The 24,598-nt window shown below is 41.6% G+C and overlaps 1 protein-coding gene across 1 annotated transcript in view; it reads right to left on the bottom strand.

Annotated features, from left to right (window-relative positions):
* Window positions 1-2,226: 2,226 nt before the first annotated feature.
* Window positions 2,227-24,598, bottom strand: part of SLC16A12 (solute carrier family 16 member 12) — a 102,043-nt gene continuing 79,671 nt past the window's right edge. Inside the window, 6 exon segments of the mRNA XM_027771492.1 lie at window positions 2,227-5,141; window positions 5,144-5,173; window positions 8,899-9,158; window positions 11,735-12,314; window positions 14,033-14,176; window positions 18,273-18,376. Coding sequence (XP_027627293.1) covers window positions 4,915-5,141; window positions 5,144-5,173; window positions 8,899-9,158; window positions 11,735-12,314; window positions 14,033-14,176; window positions 18,273-18,376 — 1,345 coding nt within the window. The 3' untranslated portion in view covers window positions 2,227-4,914.

Raw genomic sequence — 24,598 nt, forward strand, 5'->3', positions numbered from 1 at the left:
CTGATGGAGTTCAAAAAACTGTAAAAGACTCAGAGTTTGAAATATGAGAAGAAAAACCCGGTTATCTCCCTTGAATTCACAGTTTCATTTCCTTCTTCCCTTCTTTTCTTTCCTTCCTTCCTTCCTTCCCTCCTTCCTTTTTGCGTGTACTTGTGGGTGTGATTAACAGGTGTGATTAACAGGCCAGAGGACCCGCCGTGCCCTCTGCTAGCATGCACACACCAGTCTGGCCACGTTCAGCTATTCATGGGCATGTGCTGTCGGCATGTTAACAGTCCACCTGCTTCATCAGGAGGGCGATGATGGGAACGTGAGCCCACGTGCTGGGGGTAGGTACGTCATCTCTGCTCTTCTCTCTACTTCAGTGCATGTTTGAAAGTCCCACAATGAAATGCTTTCTTTTAGATATCAGTCTTTTGCCTTTTATCATGATTTCTTATTTTCCCATTCCCTCCACCAAATTCTTTTCTGGGCTATGGGACAAAACCTCTGTCATCTGTCACTGGCAACTGCTCTGGCAACAGGTAGGAAACCCTGATGGAGTTCAAAAAACTGTAAAAGACTCAGAGTTTGAAATATGAGAAGAAAAACCCGGTTATCTCCCTTGAATTCACAGTTTCATTTCCTTCTTCCCTTCTTTTCCTTCCTTCCTTCCTTCCTTCCTTCCTTCCTTCCTTCCTTCCTTCTTTCTTTTTCTCTCTTTTGGTAGAGGAGCATAACATCTTTTTTCTCTTTTTTTCGGATTAATAGACAGATGTAGTGATGGAAGAGTTAGACGACCACCCTAGGAAAGATGAAAACCTAGTCTGATTCAATTATAGTGTGGTTTCTCAGTACATAGATATGATGTTACTTCATTTCAATAAGCACTTTCAGAATTAGACCTAGTGGACAGGAACATGAATGCCAGATAGTTGTCATCATGTTCATCATCATTGGCAACAGTAGCAGCACTTCAGAAGGGACTTAACTCCTGCCAGAGAAAGTCAGTCTTTGGTAATGTGGAAGAAGGAACTCAATTATGGGGCAAAGTTTGCTCCTCCTCCATCGCCCAGCCTCTCAAAGAGAAGCCTGGCTCAAGTCACAGTGAATTAAACCATGTGGACTGGAAGTAGTGATTCGATTAGAAATTTGGGGAAAAACTCTTAGAAATTTTAATCTAGAATCTTCCCTATTAGACTGACTAGGAGATTAGCGTATCCAAGCCTTTTATTCACCCAAGGGAGAGTCTGTTTCCAAACAGCTTCTGGAACGCCCATAAGGTGATCTGGGGAGGCACGGAGGGAAGGACACGGGCTTTAGCATCAGACATTATCCCAGCTGTGCAGGGCGTCACAGCAGAGGCTCCAGAATGGAGGCTACCAAGCTAGTTCTGTGCCTCCATTTCCCCATCTACACAACGGTGAGAATGTAGGTTATTATGGGGAATAATGAGGCAGCGATTAGGAGGTACCAGGACATACTCAAGAAAGGAAGTCCTCAGGAAAGGGCTTTGGTTTTTTGTGAATCATTTGACTACTCACCGTGGTTTAGAATGCCAACTACTGGGCCAGCAGGTGGCATGGTGAAGGCACTGGACTCTGATGTCGCCAACCACTCGAGCCCTAAACCTGGAGGTTTTCTTTCTCTTTCTCTCTCTCTCTCTCTCATCAAATTAAAGAAGGAGAAGAAGAAGGAGAAGGAGAAAGAGGAAAAGAAGGAAGAAGAAAGAAAAAGAAGAGGAATAAAAGAAGAAAAATAAATTAAAATTTTAAAGAATTATTTAATTTAATTTAATTTAATTTAATTTATTTATTTATTTTAATTTTACCAGAGAGAGACATAGAGAGAGAGGGAAAAATGAGAAAGTAAGCCACCAGGTCCAGGATTCCAACCATGGTAGGCCATGTGGGAGTGTCCATTGCCTTAACCACCACGCCACCTATTATATAAAAAATAATAATAATAATTCTGGGGCTGGCAGATGGTGTGGTGGTTAAAGTCGCTAGACTCCAATATGGCTGACCATGGTTCAAGTCCTGGACCTGGCGTCTTGCTTTCTCATTTTCTCGCTCTCTGTCATTCTGTCACTCTCTGGTGAAATTAAATAATAATAATAATTGAAGTTAAATAATAATAATTCTTTCAAGAAAAAAAGAATGCCTACATCTTACCATGACCCTGACTGGCCCACTCATCATTCAACTCAAACCATTTATCCAAAGGAAAAATGGTTTTCCAAAGACATGACTATAAATTCATTTTATTTTCCTTTTGAAATAAGACAATATTAGCATGAGTATCAGTGAAATTACAACCCAAAGAAAGGGCCCAATGTTACAATGTTTTTATAAAAGATAATTTCTTCTGCTTTTCTTTTCAGTCAGTTCCAAAGCAGAATTTGCAGTGGTATAAACAAATATTTTAAGGTGTAAAATCATCCCATTGCAATATTATTCTTGATTCTACAAAATACATCATTCCCATGAATTCCTCCATACTGAAATACAAAGTATAGGCACGTGGCACCTTAACAGTAAAGTTTGTTGGCAAAATGGTAGACTCTAAGATCTACATTTTTCTTACTGGTTTACCAGAAATGCTGCCCCACAAGGCAAAGTAAAATACAAATGTATCCATGTATCAAGTCAAATCATCCAATGTTATTACACAAATCTGCAAAAGCTCTGATCCCTATGCTCATTTTTCATAAATACTGGAGTCATATTATAGAATCACATAAACAAAATTTTACTTTGATCATCATTATGAAAAAAAGTACAAGAGAAAATATAGGTATTTATATTTTTAAAAAACCTTAGACTTGAAAATTTAAGAAATGACATTTATGGTAAAGTGCTATTTCAAACAGATCCAACGTCATTCAACTCTGATTTTTTATGGATATTTTCCAATTTTTTAAAATTGCCAATGACAGAGTGAGTGAGCTCAAAACTAAATCCTCAAACTTAGTAGAGATAACAGATAACATTCAGATGTCTCTGTGGAAAGCAATTATGAAATATTACCATTTTTCACCCAACAGATTAAGTCAGTATTTCATTCTGAAAGCAATATATTAAACAGGATTTAATGAAATAATCCAGTTATAGACAGACTCCCACTGGGTTCGCCCTGTCCACCCAGGACCTTCTCATTGCTGTTTTCTCCCAGGACCCCTGGCAAGGCACTTGTGAGACTTAGAACTTAAAATCCTGTTATTTATTTATTTATCTATTTATTTATTTATTGTCATAGGCCATATACACTCATGAGAGAGAGGAAAAGAGGGAAAGCGGTCCCCAATGGGGCATAATCAACACCACAATCCTTCCTCCATTTCTTCATCTCATTAGTTCTTTAGGCTCACACGTACATACATCTGAAGTGTTTTTCAAGCCACCAGGGCTGGGATTTGAATGGAGGTTGGCCACGTGGGACCCAAGTTCCTATGACAGGCTTGATCACTGCAGGACCAGCCCCTGGATTTTAAACTCTTAAATAAATGTCCCTATTGAGAGGAATGACATAATCTGGAATACAGGATTATAGGTCTGTGCGTTTAAAATCCTTGGAGACAAGCTGGGGATCTTGCCCTGCTATTCCCTCTGCACGCCTTTACTTTGCAATCTAAAGACTCAGAAATGATCCCAAACCATAAAAAGTGGGATGTGTAGGAATGAACAAACTATTCTAATCCAATTAGTTCAGTTGCTAATTCTTGGGTTGCTGGAAAAAGTCATAACGTATTGTCTATGTTTTTCTATGCAAAACCGCATCATGGCTTTTCCAACAACCCAGTACTAGCCAATAAGGAAATGAAGAGCAATGGACATTGGAACAAGAATTGACATAGAGTGAAAGAGTGCTTACCTGTAGAACATCTCCAGGGCAATACCACCGCCCCCACCCCCATGTCCTGTGTTGGGCAAGGATGAACCTAAGTTTCTGATCTGCAAAGGAAACTCACTAGAGATCTGCTGATTCAAGAATTCAACTTTGCTCATTTGACAGATTGCCACCACTTTTCTGTTCCTAAAAAGAATGTGTCTGCAGCTTAAATAAGTGCCACTTTTTTTCTGATGAAAAAAGGGGGGAAAGTCTTGGTGGTGTTAACATTTTAGGTAAGACAAGAGAACTCGCTCTTGCAGCTTGGTGTGTTTGAATAAATTTAGAATGTGACATGCAATAGTGACAGAGGTGAGCCCCTGGGACACAGCCTTAGGAAAAGAGCTTTCAGTCTCTGGTGGACAATTTCAAATGGAGGATCTGCCCAGCTTTTGAGATCTAGTCCAACCATGGTGTTCCATGACTCTCTGGATTCTGAAAGTACTATCTACCCATTAGCAGAGTCAAAGATTGGCTGAGAGACCAAGAGGAAGGAAAGAGATGGACTTTTTCTATCCTGATCATCACTTTTTGGACAATCCCAATTATTCTTTAAAAACTTTATTTAAAGCCCTAGTGAGAAATTTCATCATGAGAAAGGTCTGGTGTCTTCAAGCTCCAGGACCACAACCAAGCTGACTCCTCCTCCAAACAGATGAGGAAGGCAAACCTACATGTCGATGTGTCCTTGAGCATACAACTGAGATGGAAAGAATGGAGGGACAGAGACCGCTGCCTGGTGTCCTCTGCCTTGAAATGACCCCTCATCACAGATACTACCAGTTGTGTCCCTGCATTCCCTATGGAGCCATGCTCATTGCCCAAAAGATAGGATTTTAATCGTGAGTCCAAATCCTCAATGAGGAAACTTTGGGCCATTCCAGCTTTCTTTATTATTTGCTATTTCCCCTTATAAATAGATTAACAATATAATAATTTCCTTAGAAGGCAATAATTCTGCTAAAATAAAATGTTTCAGGGCCGTGAACACCCTGGCAGCCCCACCTCTCTCCCAGTGCTGAAGATTCCCAGGCTCGGGACCATGCGTCATGTGGGGCTGTAAGCAGGCCTTGCTGGAGCCAGGGTTTCCCCTGCTTTCTGATCTAATTCTCTCGCTACAGAATAAGCCACTGATCCATTGGTCCACAGCTGTAGCTTGGGATCAGATTCTTTGGCAAGGAACTGCAGCTGGGTTTTCTTCATCCTCTTTACAAGTCTAGTGAAGCCAAGCAACACAGAACTGAATATCATTGAAAATCCACAGAGAAGGAATGAGTGTAACTGCTGGTCGTGTCCACCAGCCACCCTGGAACACAACAGGAAAATTACATTGTTGAGGAGAAAATTCAATTACTTACCCACTCTCAAATCTAATGATTTGTAAGGCTGATAACAATAAATTACAAGCACCACCACCACCATTATAATTTTGGGACAAAAACCAGATCACCTAAAAACATCATATAGCAAATGAAAAAATGCAGTCTATTTTCCAAAGAAATATGTAAAATAAATTGACTGTTGTTACTGTGTAAAGTCCTTGGGAAAATGTCACGTTTTTATTAATTACACAGTAAATATTAGTTATTATTGACTCCATGGAATCTGGTAGGAAAGACAAAAATAACATAATTCAAATTATTGAAGTTGAGATAATTTATCTAGGGTGTTCATAAAATATAATCACACAAAATGCTAGTAGTATCCTCAGTACCTTTATACTATTTTGAAAAACATATACACTTCAAAGCAGTATCCAAATTTTCAGCTGAATTCAGTTAAAGTACCACATCAAGTTTGACTATCAGAATTTTGGGCCATGTTTTCTTTTTCTTTTTTTTTTTTTTTGAGAGGTTTTTATTATAGGGCATGTGTGCTCACCAGAAAGACTGAGAGAGACAGATAAAAAGTGAGTAATCAGTCCCTGGGGGGATGGCCACACCGCAATCCCTTCTCCTCCATTCTCTTCTCAGGATCTTGGGCATGCACGTACAGATGCCCAACATGAGCTTAAGCCACAGGGTCCAGGATTCAAACCAGGGTCGACTACATGGGAGTCCAGCAACATATCCATTACACTAACTGCTGGGCCCAGAATTTTGGGCCATGTTAAAAGTCACAAATACACACTTATAAGGACATATTTCTGTAACCACAGGTTTTTGTTTTTGAGGAATTATTTAAAAATTTTATTAATTACTAATATCATAATTTTTAAATTTTGCTATGGGACACATTTACTCACCAGAGAGACACAGAGGGAAAGTAAGAGATCAAGCTGCCAGGTCTGGGACTTGAACCACAGTCGGCCATGTGGGAGTCTAGCACCTTAACCACCCACCACACTGCCCCACCCACAGTTTTTGTTAATCAATCTCTTGTAATAAGTTAATCTCAATTTCTCTTTTACTCTAAATTTTGAGGAAAACCATGGTAAATGATAAGCAAAATATGGTCTATAACAATCGGAAAATTAACAGAGTAAACTCATACCTTGGCAGACAATTATTTTGGAATTATCAAAAAATATTTTTAATTCCTCCAAACTTTATTTGTATGTCAAGAAAATCCATCAGGGAAGGATATGCTTTCTCCTCCTTCCTACTTCAAATCCGTCAGGCAAAAATCACATGTAGAGTCTAGGACCAGCAGTTGGCCTAATAGCTACGTCGTTGGACTCCCATGTAATTCACCGTGGTTCAAGTCCCAGACCCAGTGGCTTAAACTCACACCAGGCGCATGTGCACGCGTGCCCGAGATCCCAAGAGGAGAATGGAGAAGGGATTGTGGCATGGCCATCCCCCCTGGGGGAGGTGGTATTTCTCACTTTCTGTCTCTGTCTCTCTGTCATTCTGGCGAGGCACGTACCCTATAGCAAAAACCTCTCCAACAACAACAACAAAATGGCATGTAGAAATTGATATAAATCCCACAACATTTCGTGGAATACGAAGTACTCTCAAATCCTTAGTTATCACATGATTTCCATACACCTTTCCATAGCAACAAACAAAGCAGACTGAGTAGAGAGTTGTCATTTCAAAAGTAAATAAAGAAGTATTGTAACAAGAACTGATGCCCTAATCCTCTAATTTCCAGTAATGACTAATTTCTGATTTCCAGATGAAATCCAGGGATGGAAAAACAGATCCAAGAATCTTAATTTCATTTGAGTCCTGTGACTTTTAACAGAATTACTCTGTTTCTAAAGGTCGGTAAACAGTACAGTTGGCTATGGAGGGAAGGTATGGGAACATTTTAGAAGTGATTTTCAAAAATGACGCACTAAACACAAAGTCCTCTATCATGGAGTTGAAGCTAACGGGGGATCTACCGGCAGCAGTCAGACAGCCACAATATACACGTGTTTGCTGCATTAGCAGATGCTGGGGTTTGGAAATAATCCTAAATGTGTATTCACAATAGAAGGTAACAGAAGAAATCCCGCCTTCAAAAAATTCCCCTGCTTTTAGGGCAAATGTGTGGCTTATTTCTCTTTTACCTATCTTTAGAGAGCTTGTTAACTCTCCCATCTTTAAGTTAGGCAGGAAAAAGTCTGGACCAGTTATTCCCAGTCTTTAGCACGCATAAACTCACAAGAAAGCTGTTCAAAACGGATTCCTGGGGCCAGCAGGTGGTGTGGAGATTAAGGCACTGGGTCCCTAAGGGCCAACTGTACAGTTTGAGTCCCTGACCTAAAGGCTTGAAAATCATGCCAGGCATGTGTGTGTGCCCCAAATCCTGACCGGAGAACAGAATGGAGAAGGGATTGGGCATAGCCATTCCCCTGGGGAGGAGTGATTTCTTGCTTTCTCTCATTCTCTCTCTTTCTCTCTCTCTCATGCACGCTAAAAAAAAAAAAAAAAAAAAAAATCCACTAAAAACAAAAACAAAAAAAGCACAGGTAGGGAGGGTTCTGCTGCAGGATCTCATTTCCCAAAGACGCAGGTCTAGACCACACACTCCAGAAGGGCCGATGGACTGTGCCCTGTTCGCTGTTGTATCGCTAGTACCAAGGACAATGCTGACTACATGAGCAACAGATAGCTGTCAAATCATTCATTGATTCATGCTTGCACTTCTTATAGCGTCTTACAGTTCACGAAACATCCTGGATGCTTTACTTGGTGACTCCCAAATCTGTTCGTCCGAATCTGGCTCCCACTAATGCTCAAATTTCACCCGAAAATAACTCCATTGAGCACTTTCACTTTATTTCAGATAGCTCAACACAGCTAAACATTAACTTTATTATTTTCCAGGAAAAGCAATTCTCCAGCTTCCCTTACTGCTTTCAACCTTGACATTGTTTTCTAAGTCATTTTTGACTTCTTTCTCTCCTTCACTCCCATATGCTAAATTCAAATGATATCTCCTCCCAAAAAATGTACTCCTTGCCCCCATAGCTCATCCATGTCTGCGGCAGCAGCCCTAGCATAGGCCTTCATCAGTTTGCACCTGAATTAAAATAGACTCTGAACTACCTTTCTCCCTAAATTACTAAATCAATTGCTGGATCACATTTTCTAAAATATACTCTTCACTGTGTTACTCCTTTGCACAAAAAATTTACCACTACCCATAGTCTCCAAAGAACATAGAGTCCAGCTCCTTTGCCTGGCACTCAAAAACAACCCACTGGGGCCCCAAAACCTATCATTTCAGCCTCGTCACCCACTGTCCCCACTGGAATCCTGTACTCTCATTGGAATTCTCTCTGAATGTGCCCTACTTATTTATAAATCTATAAATTACTTCATTCTCCCACTTTCAGTATGGAAAGGAATCAAAACTCTAGCTTAGCACATAACTTTTCCCAGGTAGAATAAGGTCTCCACTTGGTCAGAAGAAGATTATAAAACAAGGATGTCGGTGGGACCATGATTTTTCTGCTGGCTCTGGCATCCCTTTTCTCTCTCACTCTCCCCCACTTCTCCTGTCAGTTCTTCTCATTATCTGTGTATGGATCCACTGTTTGCACATCAATATGACAAGAGAAGAGGTGATTGGGCATTCTCTCTGGAAACTTACCAGCAATGGGTGGGCTCACCAGGTATGGCACTGCATGAAGGAAGTACACCACGCCGAGCGCTGATGACAGAGAAGTGGTGCCCACAATTTCCGCAGTCACTACCGGGATCAAGGTCACGTAGGCACCATCAAAGTAGCCAAAAGTACAAGAGAAAGGCACAAGGAGGGGAAGACTTTGAAGCATTGGGAGGCAGAGATAGCAGAGCCCGTCTAGTCCCACGGCAAAGAGGTAGCAAACATACTGGTAGTTCTTCAGACACCTGTGGATTTGAAGAGCAAAAGTGAATGTGGGATACACGGGTTCTATCCCCAAGCTTTAGAGCCACAGCCATGCAGCACAGGCATTGTGGTTATTTCTAGGATGGTCTCCCCATTTCATGTGATCGATGTTGCCTTTCTATCTTCTGTTTGGTTTATGCAAATGAAATAATTCATTTCCTCAGAAAGTATGCATGGCAGAAAGACTATATGCTCTAAAACTACAATGATAGAAGATTAAAATCAGTTCTATCACCCACTAAACACTGAACTGTAACCTCAATTTCTTTAGCTAAAAAATGGGGTTACTTATCTCATGGGGATAGTCTAAAGATTCATGAAATAACATGTAGAGTGCCAGGAAACTGGCGTTGTCTAGCAATCTACCATATTAGATGTTTTCAGGTATGTTGCCCATTGGTTTCTGGCACATCATACATGCTCAATAACCCAAGTGATTATACTAAAGGGAAGCTGGAGTATGAAGACATTAAAATGATTTGTGAGAGTGACAAAGATCTTTGTACTAGGACTAAGTCTTATTTCAAGATTTCTCCCATGGTACTTCCATTACATCTTCCCTCAATAACTCCACATCCATGTACAATACAATTATTTCAGACTCCTTAAAATGTCAGCAGCAATAAGACATGGAACCAACCTCAATGTCCACACACAGATGAATACATAGTGATTGAATGTTTTAAAAAATGAGAATAAATAATAATAATCTGAAAAAAATGATGAAAAACTATTTGATGATGATGATGTGGATAGTAAAGTCTTTGTCTTGACTGATATGCATGGTAATCGTGCTGGAAAAAGAAATGTAAGACACTATAAAGATATATGTGATTCAATGTAATAAAATAAAAAAATTAATTGTTTTTTTTAAATGTCAGCTGCAGTAATTAATGCATTACAAATGTTTTCTACACATGTTCTCATGTGAGCCTCACAAAATGGCATGAGACTGACAGGCAAATGTTGCACTGGTCTAATTTACAGATGAAGATTTGAGGATCTGAAGGTTAGGCGACTTTCCCTTGAGCACAAGGCTAACAAGAGCAGAGCCAGCACAGGAACTTGGGTCCCTTTTCTCTTTCATTCTTCCCCAACTCTCTTGCCAATCCTTCTCATTGTCTGTGTGCAAGCTCAGTGTTTGCACATCAGGATGACGAAGATAGAGATGATTCAGTGTTCTCTCTGGACACTTACCTCAGACCAGAGGACCCTGTACTAAAGCCACATGAGTCTGCTTCTCACTAAGTTACTAGGCTGTGAAGAAGCTAACACTTGTCATCCCCTTCTTTCTTAACCACTAAAAATGTGGAATTAATCTTAGATATTTTATTCACCACACTGGAGAATAGCAGTTGGATCTTGACTAATTACCAAAGACATAATTTGTGAGAAGCCACAGGATGCTTCCCCAGGTCACAGTTCAAGTGTGAAGACTCCATAATCTAAAAGATCATGAATCATTTGCACTCTTCTATCCAAAGAGACGTGCATTTGCGAAAGAAACTACTTGGTAGATTCCTTATAGCTTTGACTCCTAAGCCCACAACTAAAATCAAAGTATTTGCTATTTGCACCATTAAACATAAAAACGTGGCCACAGATCCTGCTGGTGGACTGGATTCTGCCCTGCTTTCCATTGTAAGCCAATCTCCAGGGTGATTCTAAAACCACAACTAAAACTAAACCACAGAAACTAAAACCACAACACTCAGCCAGAAGTTGTCTTGCTGAGGGCTGACTTGACTTGGGATGAAATTCAGCCTGTCACCAGAACTGGTAGTTCCCCTAGGCATCTGTAATGCAGACATTCCCACTGTCTTCAACCATCTAGAACAAGCTGGCTGGCAAATTATGGTCACATCTGTCCCCCTGTTTTGGTACTACCTGTGAAGGAAGAAGGGTTTTCCCATTTAAAAATGATTGGGAAACATGTTAAAGAGCAGTATTTTGTGACATGTAAGAATCACAGGAGAAATTCAGATTTCAGTATGCATAGGTGAAGTCTACCAGAACCTAGACTATTAGGTACTTACAGATTACGTAGGCTGCTTTGGCACTATAATTAGCAGAGTTGGGTAGTTGTGACAAAGATCATATGACCCACAAAACCAAAGAATGTTCACTAGCTGTCCCTTTACAGAACAAGATTGTCAACCTCTGACCTAGGAGATCTAAGAGGGGCATTGAAGACTTGTTAACACTCTTCAGACCTAGGTATTCTACAGGGGAAAGGGGTGAAGGCAACTCAATGCTTAAAGACCACTGGGAAGGAATCATACAGATCTGAGTAGCTACTTCATTCTCCCATCTTTAGTATGGAATGGAATCAAAACCTTAGTTCAGGACATTATTTTCCCTGGGCATGCTAAGCTCTCTACTTGGTTGGAAGATGGTCATAGCACAAGGATGTAGGTGAGACCATGATTGTTTTGTGGCTCTGGCATCCCTTTTCTCTTCCACTCTTCTCCAGCTCTTTTGCTAGTCCGTCCTTCTCACTGTCTGCGTGTGAGTTCGCTGTCTGCACACCCACCTGACAAAGGGACCCGTATTTTACCTTCTGTCAGTTAGCCATCCGAATGTGACATTGCCAATGATGTCGACCACCCCGAGTATGGACATGAGGAAAGCAGCTTGCTGGTGGCTCACTCCAACACTCAGGGCGTAAGGCACCAAGTACACGAAGAGAGGGCTGCAGCCGTAGGCCATGAACAGGACGGACACGGCCAACACGACGAAGTCTGACTTCAGTAAGAAGCTGTACTCCTGCTGCAGGGAGCAGCAGAGGCGAGGCCACCCACATTCTTTGGTCAAAGGTGAATAGGGAGACTCCCGCGGCAAGTCATCTTTCTGAGTCCTGCAGGCGTGGTTCTGCTCTGCGGCTGGATGATCCTCTTTGAGCGTGATTGGCCGCATCAAGGCACCACAAACACAGAGATTCAAGACGAAGCCTCCGAGAATGAGCAGGGCTCCCCTCCAGGAAAACTGCTCTATGAGGAGCTGAACCACGGGTGCCAGGATGAAGGTGCCAATGCCACTTCCCGACATGGCGATCCCATAAGCGAGGGCTTTCCGTCTGCTGAAATACTTGCCAACCATGGCGATCGCTGGAGAGTAGCAAAGTGCAAAGCCAAGGCCTGGGGACAAAGAGAAGCCTCTGAGTGCTGGGCAGCCAGGAACAGCTAGTGAAGGGGAACTCCTCAGAACAAAAGGATTCGGATTAAACAGAATCTGACCTGTTTTGTACACCAACCCCAAATGAGTCTCTCCTCACCAGACTTCATAAATTGGAAAATGAAAAAAGATATACAACTTCCTACACTTGATCTTAGCTACAAGGTCAGGAAGTAATTATGTGTCTTCATTTTTAGGAATTATAACTTAGACAAACTTAAATGGACAACTTAAAAACCATCATACAGGGGCCAGCAGGTGGTGTAGTAGTTAAGGTGTTGGACTCCCACATGGCCAACTGCAGTTTGAGTCCCAGACCCTGGGACTTGAAACTCATGCCTGGAGTGTGTGTATGCATGCCCAAAATCCCAAGAGGAGAATGGAGAAGGGATTACGGTGTAACCATCCTCTCCAGGGCAGGGGTGATTTCTCACTTCTGTTTCTCTGTCTCTCTGGTGAGTGCACATGTCATAAGAGCAAAAATCTCTCTAAAAAAAAAAAGAAAGAAAGAAAGAAAGACAAACAATGGAAAAATTATACAAACTAAATTGGAATTAGCTAGAAAATTGGGATCATATTGACCAAAGACACTTATCCCTCCATTTCAACTTCAATTTCCAGATAATTGCCTTAACTCTCACTGCCTATGAAGACACAACACCGATAGTCTGAACTCCGGTCTCTCCTGGGGCCTCAGCCTGTCAAGCACAGCATTCAGCATATGCTACCATGGCTGGGCCTTCTACTCTTTTTAAGTGAAAGAAAAAAAGAGAAAAGCAAGAGCTTTAAGTCCAAACTTCATGACATCTAGAATGTCAAAGAAGAAAAAGGAGAACCACCTTCATCTCCTCTTTTTATCTGTAAGCAAGGTGGGCTGGGATCCAAGGTTCTCTGGGCTGAGGGCTTTCTGGATGTGGGACTTTCAGTGAGGGGACCATGGGTTGCCATCACAGGCCCTTTGGGTTGCTAGGGCCAGATGTACCTTCTTCAGCTGCTGTAGCCAGGACCACTGTCCTGATTCACGCTGTCCGTATGGCACAGTACCCAGACAGAAGTTGGTGCCCACCTCCACACCGCTCTGAGTGAAGGCAAACTGCCACTCCAGTCCCACCAATAACCCTCTCTTGACCCTTGGCTGCCCCCTTGCGTGTGAGGTATCGAGTGTATTTATGTCACTTCTCTTCCTGGGATTGGTTATGAGCCTCTAAAGGGACACTTCCATAGAATAGAGAGAGCATATATAACATAAGAATACTTGCAATGAGATATTTTATTTTTCAAATTGAAACTCCCACTTATTGGGCAACAATATTCATTATAAAGTAGGAGCAACTCAAGTTGACCAAGGAGAGTATTTTAATGTCTTGGTAATGATGTTAGGAGAATGACGATTACGAACAGTTTATGTCATCCTAGTGCACATCCTCAGTTGTGCACTAACATCAAAAAGCAAGCCAGCGGTTACCTTTATTATATGCTGAATTACAGTGGTGAAACCTCTTCATTAGGGCAGTGCAGTCACATTTCTGGCTCTGTTTAACTGCTAGGTAGACAGATAGAAGCTAGGTCAGCTGAATTATGCATCTACCAAAATTAATGTTTTGTGACTCACTGCTCTGTCGGTGAGTGTGACAACCCCTGAACGGGGCAGGAGGAGACAAGTGGTACAAAGAGGCCTTACCTGTGAGAACTCCCAGAGTGAGGTAGAGATGCTTCAGACTGGTGGCGAATGAGCCCAGGATGAGACCAGTGGATGCAAGCAAGCCACCCAGCATGATTCCCACTTGACAGGAGAGATGATTGCTGATGATACTCCCAAGTGGAGCTTCAAAAACAATAATAAATAGTTTCAACAGAAAGCCCAGAGGGCACTGTGCAAAGGCCGTGCCATTGCATTGGCAGAGGAGAGAACAATCAACCTTCGAAACGTTGATCCCACCCTTCGAAACTGAGGCCCAGAGAAAGGAAGTGACGTGTTCATGGTCCCTCCGAGAATAGCAGATCTGGGACAGAACTCAAATTTCTGGCTTGTGTTTTCTGTTCATTCTTCATCTTCACCCTGTTACACTCATAATCCCAGGACTGCAGGGTGCTTGTTGAACAACGGATCAACTGTTTGTTTAAACTACATGTCCCTTGCATAGGGTCTTGGTCATACACTAGTAGCAATAATGAGGACAGTTAACTGGTGGAGACAGAATGCAGACAGCACTGTGTTTCCAACAACATTATGCAGCAAAAGACCAGGGAGAGAGATCAAGACGAATTCCACAATCTAGCATGCTTTGGAGCTTGAGGTCATTTTAGGAATGAGAAATCAAAACACGAAATTCTACGAGAAATGCTTCATACCCATGGTGGCATCTGGACTAACCTTATTCTACTTATGGTTTACCAGTGTATCAGAATTGTGTCAACGTCGAGGCACATGGTCTACAAATTAAAGCTGGACCAGCCTATGGTGTTGTGGTCAAGGTGGCAGGATGCCACAAGCCTGACTGCATGGAATGATGAGCCCCAGACTCGACAGTTTAAGGAACACACAAGGTGCCTGTGAGTGCATGTCCAAAATTCCAAAAGGAGAGTACAATGAAGAGAAGGGATTGTGGCTTAACCATTTCCCATGGCGGGTGCTTCGTTATTCTCTCTGTCTTTCTCTTTTTCTCTGCCTCTTTCTAGTAAATGCACATATGTTCTAGCATATTATTTTTTTAATAAAAAAGAAAGAACACCAATTAAAGTTAAGCTCAAAGAAGAGCTGGAGTTTAGGGGGGATGGCATGTCCAAAGTCACCAGAACGTAGAGCTCGGGCACCTGACACTGAGTGTGGGTTAGTTTACTCTGCTACTCCTTGGAGCTTCCAGAGTGAGGACAGAAGTGATGAGAGTGGGGAGGCATGTGAATTTCTGTCTAAGGAACAACCCATTCTGATACCAGCAGTCCCAGTAATAAGATCAAAGAGCTGATTCCCTGGTGTCTGTAGAGTATGGTCATTTTCGTATTGATCAGGCTGAAATCGGGCGGACTCAAATGTATGTGATAGACTCAGTCATCAACCCTATATCCTCTGTCTAGTTAAAACAGTGACTGGCTACGTGTATGACTCCTGGAGAAAGGAATGAGCAAATAACCTGAGAACAGATCTAGTTTGCAAGGATGTTGCTACTGTGGTTACAGGAAAGTGACAAAATTGTCAGCAAACTCAATAACAAATGTTCACTTTACTGTCCAGCAGAGGTAGCTCTGTCCCCAGTGGGTGTCCCAGATATGATTCTGCAGTCTCTTGTCCATACTCAAAACTCAAATGTTCTAGTGCAGGGCTACCAGATGGCGTAGTGGTAAAGGCTCTGGACTCCCACATGGCCAACCACAGTTCAAGTCCTAGACCTGGAGGCTTGAGAATCACATGGAGCACATGTACATGTGTGCCTAATATCCCAGAGGAGAATGGAGAAGAAGGGATTGTGGCGTGGTCATCCCCCCCGGCCCCCAGTAGGTGATTTCTTTCTTTCTCACTGTTTCTCTCTGTTTCTCTCCAGCAAGCACACGTGCCCTATTGCAAAAACTTTTTAAAAATTGTTCGAATGGGATGGAGTCAGGTAAGCAATGAGTACAACAGGCTCATGTTTTTGCACAGAATTTTAATGTGCTACTTCTGACATGACCCTACTTAAAGTCTTAAAGAGTCATTGTGACCATATTAATCATTTAAGATCATTTCTCTCTCTCAGCAGATTACAAATATTCTCCAAAAATAACAGCAAGTTGCCTGTATCCTCTGATAAAGACAAGCTCAGCTCTCTTGACATGCTGATACAAAGGCTGTGTCAACTCATGTGCTCTGAAAATCGAGTGATTGTTTTACTAATAAAAAGGAAGAAGAAAAAGACAAAACCCAATTATAATGTATTTTGGATCCCTTAAGACCTTATCAGTTGAAAAAGTCAACTTGGCCTTCTCATGAAACCAACTTCTCCAGTCCTAGAAGTGTTCTCAAACTCTTCTCAACTAAAGAAATACATTTCAGCACAATTCAATTGATTCCTGAATATACACACTTTTTCTAAAAGTAAGTATGAGTCAATACCCAGAATGGAACCAGATGAAGTTATTATTGGTCACTGAATAATACAATATTTCCCTTTTGCTGCTGAGACAGGGCCTGAAGACAGAAAATTTTCTAAAAGACATAGGATTAATCAAAAGGAAAGGATTAAGAGGATGTAGGCTACAAAACAGGTTATTTCAGTTCATTCCAATCTTAAAGGCTAAGAAACCAGTTTAAGGGACCAGCAGTTAGCGTAATGGATATGTCACTGGATTCCGACGTAGTTGACCGCAGTTTGAGTCCTGGACCCGGTGGCTTAAAACTCACATCAGGCGCATGTGCATGCATGCCCAAGATCCCGAGAGGAGAGTGAAGGAGAAGGGACTGTGGTGTGGCCACTCCCCGGGGGGGGATTTCTCACTTTCTGTCTCTCTGTCTCTCTCTGTCTTTTTGGCGAGCGCATGCGCCAAAAAAAGAAGGAAAAAAAAAAAAAGAAACCAGTTTAATAAATTTGGTTTGAAATTTATAAAAAGAGTACATCAAGGTTTGTCACTCTCTAATATTGAAATGAAATGTGAATTTCCTAAACACTCTATATACCTTATAAGTCTTTTGGGATTCCCGAATGAAGTTATAGCCATAGTGAATATGTTGGGTTTATGAGTATACAATCCTGTCCTCCCCTCAGTACTTCTCTAAGCAGGAAGATTTGCACATGAAAAAGATGGAATACATCAGCCAAGTTTTGAATTAGAAATGAAAACAGAATGCAGATCAAGACTTAAGACATAATGCAACACTGCTGACATTCACTTAAGTAGATCGTAGAGAAATGGCTCACGGTGCTGTAGTCAACGACTAGTTGCATGAGTGGAGAACAAGGCTGTAGCATTCAGAAGATAAAAGTCAAGCCTGTACTGTATGGTAAACTATATCTCAAAGCAGGTTGAGTTCTACAGTGCTCAGCATCCTGTCTCTATATGGAAGAAGCATATATCAGTAGTTTGTGTCAAGTAATTAACTACGTATGTATTCCATCTGACATTAGCCAAGACCATTCAGTCTAAGAGAAAGTCTGGTTGGGTCTGGCTAAAAATGGGATTTATCTTTTCTTTTTATAGAGATTTAGCTAATTGTTTTCTTTTACCTTTTTTTTTTCTTTTCTTTTTAAGTTTTGCTATGGGGCACATGCACTCACCAGAGAGATGGGGAGAAAGAGAGAGCAAGAGACAGAGACAGAGAGAGAGTGAGGGAAAGTGAGAAAGCACACCCCCAGGGCAAAGGCCATGCCATATTCTGTTCTCCCTCATTTTCCTCTTGTGATTTTAGGCACACACACACACACACACACACACACATGACCAATAGGATTTTCAAGCCACGGGGTTCAAGAGTTGAATAACACGGGAACCAGCAGTTAGCGTAATGGCTATGTCGCTGGACTCCCACGTAGTCGACTGCGATTCGCGTCCTGGACCCGGTGGCTTAAAACTCACGCCGGGCACATGTGCGTGCGTGCCCAAGATCCCGAGAGGTGAATGGAGGAGAAAGGATTACGGCGTGACCATCCCCCCTGGGGGGTGATTTCTCGCTTTCTGTCTCTATGTCTCTCTCTGTCTGTCTGGCGAGCGCACACGCCCTATAGTGAAAAACCTCTCAAAAAAAAAAAAGAGTTGAATAACACAATCGGCCATGTGGGATCCAACTGCCTTAACCTCCATGTCAACTGCTTGCTCAAGACTTATCCCATTTCTCACACAGCCCTTGTACGTAGAATAACTGGTAACCAGGTCAGGAAGATCACTGTTACATACGATTCAAGAGTAATCATATCGATCTATTATATGGATCTATCGCAGTAAATGATACTCACCACAGAGCATAGTGACACAGTCTATAATGGAATGGATCCAGGCTGTTTGTGCATAATCCTGAGCAAAGTATGTCTGGAACTCCACGAAAAAAATCGAGATACATCTGAAAAATACAGTGCAGGCATCTTATACAAAAAGTGAACAAGCAAGAATTTGAACTAGAACTTAAAAGTTTGGGTTCCATTAGCTTTTCCAGTCTTCAAGGCTTTTAATTGCTGGAATACAACCAATGGAAAATCAGAAGCCCACCATGTTGACCATTCTGAAGGAGAAGAAGAACAAGTGTTCAATCACCAGATGAGCTGCAGAAGCCAAGTAGCTATAAAGATCACTGCTTTAGGGACGTGATGTTTGTTATTGTTGTTGTTTGAGAAAGAGATTTTCTCTAATAGAGTACCTATGCTCTTTGGAGAGATACAGAGACAGAAAGTGAGAAATCATCCTCTGGGGGGATGGCCATGCCACAATACCTTCTCCATTTTCCTCTTGGGATTTTGGGTATGCATGCATACATGCCCAGCGTGAATTTCAAGTCACTGGGTTTGGGACTCAAACTATGGCCAGCCACGTGGGAGTCCAGTGATGTAATCGTTATGCCATCTGTTGGCCCCCAGAGATGTGTTCTTTTTATGAAAAAAATGCAGGTCAACACATTGTTTCTTATTCATCCTAATATTTTGCTAACATCTATAGCTTCTAAGAGACTAATAAATAAGTCAAAATTGACAATAAAAAGTTATAGATCACCCAACAGTTTTGCTTCTACAATTTATAAAAAGGTAATAATCAGATGATGATGATAAAATTAGCTATACACAAAAGGATATATTCTGAAGAACTATCTATAATTGGCAAATATTATGATCAATCTAACCTTTGCTCAATAAAGGACTGGTTAAATAAATTATGGCATATCCATAAAGTGAAATAATATTAAAGATAAGGATGTTGCTTTGTATTTATTGATTTTGAAATACATTCACAATAAAATGTTAAGTAGAAAGTAAGTTACAAAATGATTCAGCTAGTAAGAACTTGTTTTGTAAAAACAGCTCAAAAAATAGAAAACTTAAAAATACATACACCACCATTAACACTATATATAGGGTTGTCGTGAAAGTCATGACACATTTTTGCATAGAAAAACACTTCTTGACTTCTAACAACTCAACATGAATGGTATGTTTATAAATGATCATTTTTATCTTTAGTCTACACTTTGAGTTATTTTACAATGAACATGATTTCCTATATAATCAGAAATGTGTGTGAGAATGTGTAGAGAAAGAGCAATATTTATGAAGAAACAGAGTTAATTACTTAGGGAAATACAGACATAAGTGAACCAGAAGCAATGGTTTGTATCACTGTACCAACTAGCAGGAGCCTCCCAGAGCTTGGCACCTATCCTCACTCAGGGCAGGAAGTCCTTCGAGCCCAGAGATAGCGGGGAAGGAATCAGGCCCTGCGGCTTAGGGATGAGATAAGAGGTTATCAATGTCTCCAGAGAGGGCTAAATTGCTTCAGCAGCCTGTGAGAACCTGCTATTTTCACTCTTCCTCTCCTTTCCATTTGCTGTTACATGTGAAGGTGAGTGACAGAGAAGTTAAACAGGAAGGAAGAAAACCCTGGACACTCAGGACAACTGTGTTAGGTACAGCCGACTTCAAGGAAGGAAGAAAACCCTGGACACTCAGGACAGCTGTGTTAGACACAGCCGACTTCATGGAAGTGTAAGCTACACCGTCACACAGAGCCTGAGAAACCTGAAAATTAATTTAATGCCTGTTGTCACTGACTTAAAATTCTTAATAATTCGATCTTTGAATCTGTGTGTTGTAAGTGAAGTCCACTGGAACGCAGAGGCTGCCTGTGAGCAAGGAGGTACACGCCACGTGTGCGTCCCCTGCTCTCTGCTGCCCCAGATGCACAGAACTCCTGTCTGAGGAGCAGAGAATTCTGGAAGACCCTTGATGCAAGGGAGTTCAGTAAGACGCAGAGCGAGGATAAGATACAAGTGTCTGCTACATTTATGACCGAGTAGGGAGAAAGAAGGGTGTACAGCTCCAAGAGAGGCCACGTTTTCCTTCTGGATCACAAAGGACCAAGAATTCCTGTCCTATCTTTTTTCTCCCTTCTTACTTTCCACAACTTCGGCTGAGAATGATGGCATGGAAGAAAAGAGAAAGAGGGCTATCGTTGTTCCCTTCCCTCTCAGCCCGTTCTTACTCATCAGTAAGCCAAGGATAAGAATGCCGATAGGACAGGAAAGTATCAAGAAGTCAGATGAAAACAGCTGTGTTAGCTTCGGGCAGGGTTCCCACTGCTCTGGTAAAAGTGAAACATATGTACGTCTGAGCTGTAAAATATGAGTTGTGTAACTTCAGTGATTCTGCACAACGACTCCGATACTCCTATTTGCATTTGGAACTGAAATTGTGTAACAAAGATGAGTGGTAAATCCGCACTAATCATTTAACAGTCCCACTTCACTAAGAATGCCAAGCGGCAAATTTAAAACACAGAAAAACTGAGAGAGGCCACCAAAGAAAAGAAAAAACAAATGTTCTATTTTAGCACTTTGAATAATACTTTTCCCAGCTTTTTGAACATGAGGTCCTAAAGTTTCATTTTGCACGGGACCCCATAATTCCGTTGCTGATCCTGGTGACAGGAAAGGTAAAAGGGAACAGTGTGAGGAGCCAAGCCTAAGTGGAGACACGGGGATGGTGTTTGTGTGTGGACAGAGTAGAGATTAGTATTTGTGAGAGGAAGGGGAAGGACGCAGGCCTGACACATTCTCAGCCAGCCCCACATGAGTAGTCCTGGCCTCAGGTGGTCATTGGATGTGGCTACACCTGGAAGAACCTGCTTTGGGGAGAGGCAGCTTTCTGCAGGTGAGGAAGGCTGTCTCTGACTGTACGCCTTCAGCCGAGGCCATCTGAGGGGTACATGTCTGCGTCCACCCCGTTCCATTCTTGTTCTCCACACTGAGCACTGAAAGGAATTACCTCTGTCACAGGACACCAGAAAGTAGTCCTTTTCCGCCCAGAGACTTAGGAAGTCTGAAACACAGGCCTGACATTATAGAGAATGGCAGTGTAAGTGAACAGGTTGACTCTATGAACTTAGATTTAGTAAAAATAGTATTGCAACGTTTCTTTAAAAGCATGAACTAACTGCAATAGCCTTAAACTAGTTTTAATTCACTGCAAAATAAAAAAACTTCCTATTATGTTTCTTAGCATTCTAGAGATTGCTAGTCTAGTGCTGAAGAGTGTATTATTTTCTCTTCATCACTAGGCATTCTATTTTCATTATTGAAACAGTTCAGTGGTCCTTGGCCAGGATTTCTCAGTAGACAGGAACTGACCCCCTGGGCCAGGTACTCTTTGTTGTGGGGAATGTCCTGTGCATTGTAGGTTGTTTACCAAAATCCCTGGTCTCTACCAAAAATGTCTCCAGACATTGCCAAATGTCCCCTGGAGACTCACATTAGCTTGATTGAGAACTGTGGACCTAATTGCTTGCCTAGTTCTACTTCCTCTAGCCCATCCATATTTCTCAGATTCCTCCATGCGTCTCCATTCTCCTTAGCATTCACAATCCAAGCTAGCATCTTTCTCCTGGGCTGCAGCCAAAGCCCTCCTAACTGATCTTCCCGCATTCACACGCGGCTGTCTCCACGATGTTCTACACTCAATCAGCAGAGCCCTCTTACTAGAACACAAACTGGATCCTGGTGCTTCATATGCTCTAACCTGACTTAGGAAACTCGGCAGGAGCTGACCCTTCTCAGTGTCTCTCCTTTCTGCCCCCCTGCTGGGTTCTTCACTTCTGCCACACTAAACTTTCTACCTTTTCAGCATGCCACCCACTTTTCACACTTCTGAGCCCTATATATATATATTTTTTTTTCTTTTCTAAGATACTCTCCCAGCCTCCTTCATTCTTTTAGTCTCAAAGTAATAGTGCATTCTCCAGGAAGGCTCCCCAGACCCACCCCTGACTACCTAAGTTCAGCTCAATGCCTCTCTTAGGTGTTTGTACCACCTGCTGGACACTTACCACAGCCTTGGATGGCCATTCCGCGTGCATTCTAGGCTGCTGCTCTGTGAGAGCCAAGACCAAGTCTGTCTTATCTCACAAAACTAAATTGCGGATATCTAGCATAGTGCTTGTCATGTACTGGGTGCTCATAAATATTGTTCAAGCTATGGAAGGATGTGGGGAACAGGGAGGAGGGACGGAGGGAGGAAGGAAAGAAGGTAGGAAAGGAGGATTTGAGCTTTGAGAGGAAGTGACCAGATTAGGAGGTGAAAAGTGATTGGGCAGCAATATCAAGAACTAGAAATGAGAAAGGGAAGGCGATGACTGAATGGCAGATGCCTAGGAGCACGTGGCTGGGTGAGGTCCAGCAAGGCTGGCAGGATCTGAGTATGTTACGGGCTAAGAGGAAGATCAGCTAGAGGGAGAGGCAAAGTTGGTGAGATAAGAACACAGGAAACCTACGAGAAAAGGGTCCCAGATGATGAGCAGATAAGTTCTTCTCACCAAATCATTTTGGAGAACTTAATATTTGTACCTTTGACTTTCCAAAAAAAGGAATTTTGCTTCGTTGTTTTCTTTTCTGCTTGTTGGTTTTCTTAACTAGTCATATCAGTCAAACTTTATGTGAAAATCAAAGCTAACACCCAAGATTCTTGTCTAAACATGTGTGAAATACTTAATAAGCACATAAGTGCTTCTGAATGAATGACTTTAAAGAAATGTGAGAATATTGTATTCCTTCATAAATGTTCACAAAGGAGAGAAGTACCATGGAACTTTCCAAGTGGCAATGTTTCATGATTTATGCATTCTGAACAGGCACAATCATAAATAAATCATATTTTATGGGGAACACATGTGCATCTTACTCCAGAATTTACTTTTGTGATTCTTTAGAATATTTGTACATTAGAAGAGTGGGATTCTGATCCCTGATGCTCACAATGGGTAATGAGAGATTGGAATAAAGCTTTTTCTCTCAGGCTCTCAGTTTCCTCATCAATAAAATAAGCATATTGGTAAACATGACCATATATATCATTCAGAATGGCCTGGATCATGCTGTAGTAGCAAATGACTCCTCACATTTTTTCGAGAGTTTGATAGGCTCATAGACTCTGTTTATAGGAACATGGAAACAAAATATCACCCAAGGGCCATGTGTTATGAAATAACATTCTCAAAGACACTTTCTCTCAAGGGCCAGCATGCTTGCCATCTCAATCTTACCAGTCTGCTATAATATCTTGCTCTGCCTCCTGTAAAGTTGGATACTGAAGCCATCTGGCATTTGGTAAAGCTTTTCTCTGGTTAATGAAGCTATCCAAAAAGCCAGTGCAGGAGTTGAGCCACTGGGCAGAAAAGCCTAGTGGTTCACAGTACTGCCACCAACTAACCATGGTGCCCAGGACATGTCATTCAACTTCTGAGTGCTATGAGGATCAAATTATTTAATTAATAAAAAATGCTTGAAAGAATGGCAGCAAGCACAAAGTAAGTGCTCAACTAAAGCCAACAATTATTTACTGAAATTAAACTAGTATAAAAAGAGATTGGAAGAACCCCACACGGTTCCATGCAACACTAGACATTAATTGCAACTAAGTTCATTTGGATCCAGCAGACCTAGAGATAAGTAAATCTCAGAACTGAAAGGGGTTTTTTTTTGGACATTTAAAGCGAATGTTGCTTTTTAAGTATCAACTCTTAACTCAAGCGGTCAGTTTACAAATAGAGTGTCATGCAATTATTCATGAAATGTGATTATTTTCATTGCCAAAGGGCACACGTGCTTTGCAAAGTGACAGAGAGAGGAGAGAGCATCTTCCACGGGATCGTACAATCCCTTCTTCTCCATTTCTCCATCCTCCTGGGACTTTGGGCATGCACATGTGTGCATCCATACACATATCTACTCCCTGTGTCTTTTCCAAGCTGCCAGGAATCAGGATTCAAACCACCTTTGGCCATGTGGGATTGGGTTCTCTCAACCACAATGCTATGGACCCAGCACAAAATATGATTTTTAACATAGATAATATATTTGGTGGGAAGATGTTCAAAGAAAAAGTTAAGTAATCAGTATGCATTAACAAACAAAGGGAATAAATAAATAATAGTGACTTTTGATAAGCTGCATAACTTTAAGCTCTATGCAAATTTTGTGCAAAAGGTAGCATTGTCAGGTACAAGGCAAAAACTGAAACGATTTAAAAATGGCCTGAGTTATAAATGTAGTATTGTTTTAATAGCAAAAAAAAAAAAAAAAAAAAAA

Source organism: Tupaia chinensis, unplaced genomic scaffold, assembly GCF_000334495.1.
Source record: "Tupaia chinensis unplaced genomic scaffold, TupChi_1.0 Scaffold000217_1, whole genome shotgun sequence".
NCBI classification, from domain to species: domain Eukaryota; kingdom Metazoa; phylum Chordata; class Mammalia; order Scandentia; family Tupaiidae; genus Tupaia; species Tupaia belangeri.